The following is an 8110-nucleotide window of genomic DNA, read 5'->3' on the forward strand; positions in this document are numbered from 1 at the left end:
CAGTTATGCAAAGAATTAGATCCCTTTCTTTTCTCTTTGAGCTCAATCAGCATGATTACCTATCAAATGCTACACTAGGTACTTTCATACAGATTATGGTATTTAAACTGCATTACCTTTCTAAGTACTTATTACCCTTATTTTTACCATTGAGGGAAGGAAATAAGGCTCAGAAAATAAAGATATCTTGCCCAATAATGTGTCAGTGAGTAGCAGAACTTTTGTCTAACTCTTATATCTTATGACTTTACCAATTTGCCTTTCAAATATCCTAGAGTATGAAGGCAAAGCAAGTTACTACAATGCAGAAAAATCAGACTAAATAATCTTTATAAGCTCCGCTATTTTGTTAAGTTATAACCACATATACAATAAGTATACTGGGTTATATATTCACATGAAGAAATTAGAATTCATCACTACTCTTTCACTAACTATATTTTATTAGAGTTCCACTTATATAATTCTGACATATTAAAACACATCAAAGAGTTAAGAGAAAGATAAAAAAGCATCCAAATCTGAAGAAAATGGAAAAAAAATACTTACGAAGCTAACAGTTCAAGAGCAACTAACTTGTCTTTACTGAAGGTAAAACAGTTGAGTATATTGACCACTTCTGCTGGGTGAACAGCCACCATTTTCTATTAAGATAAAAAAAAATCTAGTTTATTTTTCAACATAAGCTTTCATGCTAGACATATCCCTTTATGGGAAAATATTCTTAAATGTTATTAATATAAACATTTTAGCTGACACTATACATTTTAGGTGAAACTATATTTAAAAGTAAGTCCCAGCAATTCAAAAGGAAGTTCTAAAAATATGTAAATTATATTTATGCTGTTTCAATATAATATTTCAGATAAAGATCAAAGTATCCCGTGATCTCATTTTAATCCATTTTTCTCAATATGTTAATTTGTAGAATAAAACACATTAACAAGTACTTTCCTCCAAACGGTGATATTTATACATGCAGGAGATTAAATTGCTGAAGGGGTTAGTAGAAAATTATATGTACCAGTTGGGTAACATTAAGTGTGTCATGTATCAATATTCGCCAAAGAGCATAGTTCATGGTGCTAGGGTCACCTGGGAAGGGGCCCACTAGTCACATAAGCTAAGGAAACATTGAGTTAAACAGCTCTCCTATTACAGAACTTTCTTCAGAGTCTTATGCTAACATTTATTGCAATAATGTAAGATTTTAAAAAATGTTTTTCAAGCCCTTTTAAAGTACTACCAAAAGAACTGATAAAATATGTACTCTTCTGCCTATTTTTAAAATGATACCTAATGATGAATTTCCTTAAATACATTTGTAAAATCCTTAGAACTACTACTTAACTCATTTAATTTACAGAAATGTTCATTATACAACCTTATACAACCAATAGACTTTAGTATGAAACAACCAGTCAAATCAGACTGTCAGTAAAAGTGAGAATTTAATACAAACTGATTGGTCCCTGTGATAAACTTTTCACCGCTAAGGTGCAAATCTAAAGCAGGAAGATAAGCAAGTGGGCTTCAAAGCTGTCATAAATTTGTTGTCCTGATAAAATAAGGCAAAGTTGGGGTAGCCCAGTGGTTCTGCTGCCTGCCTCACAAGCGCAAGGTCCAGAGTTTGACCTCCAGTACCAAAAAAAAAAAAAAAAAATAAGGCAAAGTCCCCAGCAATATATCTTATAGAAGAGCTCTCTGCTTTTCTCATTTCTGGTATGAGGAGAAAAAAAGATTTTCACCCCCAAAGCATGAGAGATCACCCTTTCTGTAAAACACAAAAAGGTAATTGCTATAAAGGAGGAAAAGAAGCACTGACAGACCCAGACACTTTGTTAGACAGATTGGTTCAGGTATTTAAAAGCTACTTTCAATTGCTTCCACTAAACCTGTCCATGCCTAGTACTTGTTGGCAAATCTTCCTCTACAGCAAGATACTCCTGTTTGATCTAAGTTCTAGACTGTATTATCCTATGCAGCAGCAACTAGAAAGTTGTCACCATTTAAGTAATTTCAATAAAATGAAACTAAAACTACAGTTTCTCAGATAGACTAAGCATTGTTACATGTTCAACAGCCATATGGCCACCACAATGGACTGTACGGATACAGATTTTCATTATCACTTAATTTCATTTGGACAGTACAGGACAAAAGAACTGTTAACTATAATCTGTTTGATGCTTCTTCTTAGATTAAGTATAAGAGGACAAAGATGGATATTAAACAATAAAAGTGCATAAAAATACTTAATTTCTTTATTTTACTTGGCAATGAATACTTTCCCTCCAATTGGTCAATTAAGATACTGTGGTACAGAATACAGTATATGCAACTTACATTGAATACAAAATTTTCTAGCATAGTTTTTTTTTAATTAGTATGTGTCTAATATATGTTAACATTCCTTGTATGGAGTTGGTACACATGTATAACACATCTTAATTCTTTTTTTATCCTATTTCCTTCCCAGCACTCTGTCTTTTAACCCCCTTTCCATTTGAGAAAAATGATTTATCTACTTCCTATTGCCTATCTTTTATTTTTTTCTTCATTTACAATTTGAGCTTCTAAGAGATACTATGTGATATTTAAGTTTGTTTATCTGACTTATTTCACTTAAGTCACATCCCATTTTCCCACAAATGACTCAAGTTTATCTTTCTTTCTGGTGGATTAGTATTTCATGATGTGTAAATACCATGTTATCTTCATCTGTTCATCTGTTGATGGACATATATACTGTTTAGTTTTTTCTGATGCGAACAATTATAATTTGAGATGAATTATGGAAAATTGAGAAAATAACATTACTTAAATTCTGTATTCTAAACAAAAATAAGTTACTTACATGCTGTAATGCCTTCATTGCTTTTAATTGAGGCTCAGCCCAGGAAAAGTATCTCAATAAATCAACCACCTGAAAGAAAAGAATTAGTTTAGCTCTATTGACAGCAGTTCCACTAATTTCTACTCTTTTACTTAAACACCACTCAGACCAGAGATTTCCTGAAAAAACATAAGAATCACTGATTTACTGCAGCAGCTTCTATATGGTGCAACATTTTGAGCCAGTCTCTTGCTGGCTCCCACCACCAACCACTACCACCAGAGTTGAAAGGAGCAGAGGAAACACTGTGAGTCAGCCAGCAGTAAGAGGTGAGCCAGGGATCAAGACACTAACTTGGAAGTTTTGGCAGATCACCACCCCTACATTCAAGGATACTCAAAAGGAAAAAAAAGCAGGAAGAATCATGAAATCTGTGGGTCTATGTTAACTATTTTACTGTAAGTAGCTGAAAATGTGCTAAGGTTTCAATCATTCTACAAAGCTAGGCCAGTGATATAAACTGGAGTGGTATGTGAAGTAAAAATATTTTCAATGCTTATAAAGAAATGCATAAATAGCAAACAAGTAATAGTTTGCTATTACAAATGAGTACTTCAACTTGGAAGGAGTATCTATCCTTACTTTAATGGAAATAATATTTCTACAATATAGACAGACTGTGTTTTACAAACTATAAAAATTAAACTATCAATCTTTAATATAGTAAGTGGACTTAGAATATCTCAATTAGAAAGTGGCTTAGTAAAGTTTGTAATGACTTTAACAAAGTAAATGTACCAACAAGGGAAGATGGTTTCTCCAAAACGTCACATCTATACACAAATGGAGGGGAGGGAAGGCAGGGCTGTTAGCTGTAAGAAATTATAAATTTTTTCAAAACTTAAATTTTAAAAAGAGCAAAGCTACAAATTCCCAACAATGAATATCAGTATATTGTATACCTAAAATACACTAATAAAATTAATGAATTTTAAAAAATCAATGGAAGTGGATAACAAAGTGTAGTTACTTAAAAAAAATGACTGCGTAAAGCGGTGGAAAATCTGAAAAACTATCACTAAAAAGGCAGTAAAAGTACAAATTATAACACAGCTTTTAAGAATTTAAAGGCAGAATTCAAATAGGCTTATTCAAGCTTTTAAGTTTTCAAGCTCTTGAGAAATGAAAATTGGACAATTTACCAACTTGACCTATAGGTGCATCATCCACTATTCACTCTCAGAATTGAGCTCTAGATGTCCATTTCTATTTCTACCCAAGTGTGTGTTTGTGTGTGTGGGCATGCGTATGTGTATGTGTATGTATCTTTCTTCTTAAAACTATGAACCTCTCTAACATGGAATAAAATATTAAACTACCATACTTATACTAGTCATCTTCTGGCATTAACAGAAATTACTTTTTAGACAGTGTGCTGTTATTCAAGTTTTTGTTTAGTAGATTCATATAAGAATATTTCAATCACTTATTCAAGTTTTATTTTACATTATATAGTGAATTTTACAATTATTATGTTATAAATATCATACAAATACAGGTAAGTTTACCATCACTCACACACTTTTTTATATTGTGCCTAGAATAACATTTTGAAATGCTTTTTTTTAGACAGTGTATTTTTAAATCATTCCAGAAAAAAAAAAATCATTCCAGAATAAGAACTGTGGCAAAAGTGGATAGGTTTATAAAATATTCCCAACCTATAAACTCTGTAGTTTTAAGTTCAAACCGAAAATATTTAAAGTTCCTAAATAAATACAACAAAATATAAAAAAAAAATTCTGCATTCATCCAGCAGGGTAAACAGACATTAGCCAAAAGACTTGTGAAAACGGTGTTACTTAAAAACAAATAACAAGGAATACCTGTTCACTAGAGAAGTATCCATGCACATATTCAATTGCTTTTAATTTGTATTCTGTCAAAACAGCCTAAAACATAAAAAAGCAGCATTAATATACATAAGCAGCACAGTAATATGCATCTAGCAAAACTGCCAATTAATTCAACGGTGACAACTCTCTGTTGGCCCTGGAATATAAAAGCAGACGAAGTCACTGTGTTGACAGGACATTCCACCTCTAAAATTCCACACTGCAAAGGATACAGTGAAAGAGCAGGAGTGCCCCCTGGGCCTCTCTACAAAATAGAAAGGAAATAAAATTCTAATAAGTAAGACTCAAAACTGGTACAAATTGCATATAAAGAATAAGAATTTCAAAACATCCCCATTCAACTAAATCGTTATTAAGACTAAATACATCAGATATTACTTACTCATCAATTATTTGAGTACCAATTATGTGCTAAGCGAGAGAGAGGAGTAAGACAAGATCTAGTTGAGGCTCTCAGTATTTCTATGGGGCTGTAAGAACACAAGCAGCCAAAGGGCCTTGAGTTCACTGTCCCTGCTTGCCACTACCTGGCAGTATAGCCTGTGAGAGGCATTTGAATTACTTTGGAAGTGCCTCATTCACAAAGGGAAACACCTTTACCACCAACCTAAAAAAGAAACTGAGAATTACAACAGTCAATATAAGATCTGACACCTAATAGATATTGAGCAAGTCATGTTTCTCTATGGAGCCGACAAGTGAGAGAAGGTGGTGGCCTTAATTCAACATTACCTAGATCCAACTGATATCACATGCTTCCCTTGCAGCTATATGCCAAACTTAGAGATGAAAATACCAGGTTATCATAGTTCAATAGCCATTAAAAAACTAATGCCAAGGCTGGTACATAGCTCAGGGGTAGAGTATCTGGGTTCCATTTTCAGCACTGTCAAAAAACAAAACAAAACAAAACAAAAAACCTAATCCTTTTGTTTTTGCTAAAAAACAGTAGAACTTTTCATATACTTGTGCATCGTTCTGCTAGGAGAAAAATATTAAGACCTGTCAACTAAACATTCAGGTTGTTCAGTAGCTTTTCACTGAAATGGGGAAAAATGGTATTCTGGACAATGTACTATAAAACCCCTGGTTATAATTATTGGACAGTAAAAATTGAGTTTCTGAATTAAATCCTATACACTGTTGATACCCATCATGTCCCAGTTCTTTCATCAACGCCTGAGAGGTACAGCTATACCCCCAAGAAGAGCACCACGCTCTGAACTAAGACTGCCTCAATATGAATACTGCCCCCACCACCTGCTGGGTAACCATGAGCTGCTTACTTAACCTCAAACAGACTAGGTCTACCATCTGTAAAATTACGAGTACCTACCTCCTGGGTTGTTAGCAGGACCAAGTCAAATAGTAAGTGCTCACTAACTGATGACTGTTACCTCCTTTTTGAAAAGCAAATTCAACAGCCTTTTCCCCATTTTTCTTTTTTATTTCTTTTCCTAGTCTTATTACATGCTTTTTTGCTTTAATGACAGAGGTTATCTACAGTGGCATCAGGAAAAAGGATATTTTTAAACTGACATTAATACAGTTTAAGAGTAATTAAGATAAAAAATCAGTTAATAATACCCACTTTACATGTGCTTCTACCTTATTCCATTTTAACAGACTACTACAATGTTGATGTATTTGACAAAGCCTGCAAATACTAATTGCAGACCAGCAATATGGACCTAAATTGCAATCTTATATGAAAATAACTTTCATGTCTGGGAAATCTCTATTCCTCTCACTAGTATTTACCGTAAGACACTTTAACAATATATAAGGAAAGAACTTGTGCATGGACACTGTTTCATCCAAAAGTAGAAATCGGCTTGAGTTCATAAAGTATTTTCTTATAAACAGCATTTTTTTAAAAAAAATCTGTGAACAAACTGTTACAACAAATTCTATCCACCTAATTAGCAAACTGGTATTTGGCTTCAAATCTTAATTGGGCAAACTGCATTTGTGTAAGTAGAAAATTGTTCAAAAAGAAGAAAAAGAGCATTACATAAAGTAAATCAGCAAGTCCAGAATCGATTTCAGTAATAACTTTATAAAGCTGAGACAAGCACCAGAGCACATGGCAGAAATTCCTGTGGTGTCATTCATCAAAAGATGGAAAGGTATGAAATAGTAACTTCCCTGCAGGCCTGAACAAGGCACGTGGGGTGGATGTAACTATGGTGTAACAAGTTCTCTCAGTTCTAAAGAGGTAAGCGCTTTCTTGCTTTTGTTCTAGAGCTACGTTTAGGTTCAAGACTGTGTTCCAAAATTATTGTTGTTTGGTTCATTCCTGGAGGTAGAATACACACAAGAACTTCGAAAAGAAGCAAAAATAGAACGCAGGAGAAAAATTGAAATTCGAGATGTTTAAAATTTAGGATAGCCATAGCCAATCCCTAAGAAAGTGACTTTAAGCAATGTCACGAGTAGTTTAGTTCTGTTCAAGACAACATTTTGCTTATCTTTAAATGTGAAAAATACTTAATAACTAATTACCATTATTAAAAAACTTTCAAAGAGTTCTAGGTTTTGGTCATTCTCCTGTAATGAAAGATGAGGTAACACTCAGAAATATTACATTACTTACCAGAATTATCGAGTTTTAAATTAATACTATAGAGCAGCTTCAGAACCAAGGAGTGAATAAAATTTCCACAACACCGCACTGATTCTCTGGCTGTGTTAACATAACTTCTACGCGTGAAATACCTCAAGATACAAGCTTCTACACTCCTGGTGAAAATTCAAACTCTCAATGACTGGACTTTTAGTCTGTACACTCTACACAATGCACCCCCAAATTAAAACTATGGCAAGTGGTATACATAGAATTTAAAGAAACAAATGTAACTACCTTTCTGATTTCATCCAGCACCGTTTCAAAGGACTTTTTGTCCATCTTGACTACTGTTTCCACGTGTTTAAATTATACTTCCAATTATGAAATGTTCATCCCTGTTCTGCTCCGTTGATAGCAAAAAAAAAAAAAAAAAAAAATGTTTATAGCTGAAGAAGAAAAGCACTCTAGGAGCAGGAAAAAGATGCGAGGAGGTAGAGTATTGCAAACTCTGGAAATTTTTCTAAAATCGGAAACTTAGAAAAACTTTATTAAAAAGAAAAAACCATTCCCGTCAGGCTTCTTCACACAAAGCTTCGGGACACCTCGGGGAAGAGCCGAGTCTTCCGAGTCCCACAGAGCAAGCCAGGGATTTCGGCGTCGTTCCGAGCAGCTGAGAGATAGGAGCCGCCGGGGGCCCGCGAAGCCACTTTCCGGGGTAGAACGTCCAGGGCAGCTGATGCACCTGCGCCCCGAGCCCCGCAGGCGGCGAGGAGGGAGGCACTGGCCCCT

At 34.3% G+C, this 8110-nt stretch overlaps 1 protein-coding gene across 1 annotated transcript in view; it reads right to left on the reverse strand.

Moving 5' to 3' along the window:
• The window catches only part of Proser1 (proline and serine rich 1), a 22760-nt gene extending 14658 nt beyond the window's left edge, over window positions 1-8102 (reverse strand). The window contains exons 1-4 of the mRNA XM_010639173.2: window positions 7616-8102; window positions 4723-4788; window positions 2858-2926; window positions 550-644 (exon numbers count right to left, since the gene is read on the reverse strand). Coding sequence (XP_010637475.1) covers window positions 550-644; window positions 2858-2926; window positions 4723-4788; window positions 7616-7660 — 275 coding nt within the window. The 5' untranslated portion in view covers window positions 7661-8102. The remainder of the gene's footprint in view (window positions 1-549; window positions 645-2857; window positions 2927-4722; window positions 4789-7615) is intronic.
• Window positions 8103-8110: the final 8 nt, after the last annotated feature.

The sequence above is a fragment of the Fukomys damarensis genome, unplaced genomic scaffold (assembly GCF_012274545.1).
Source record: "Fukomys damarensis isolate Sample0158 unplaced genomic scaffold, DMR_v1.0_HiC HiC_scaffold_38, whole genome shotgun sequence".
Taxonomy (NCBI): domain Eukaryota; kingdom Metazoa; phylum Chordata; class Mammalia; order Rodentia; family Bathyergidae; genus Fukomys; species Fukomys damarensis.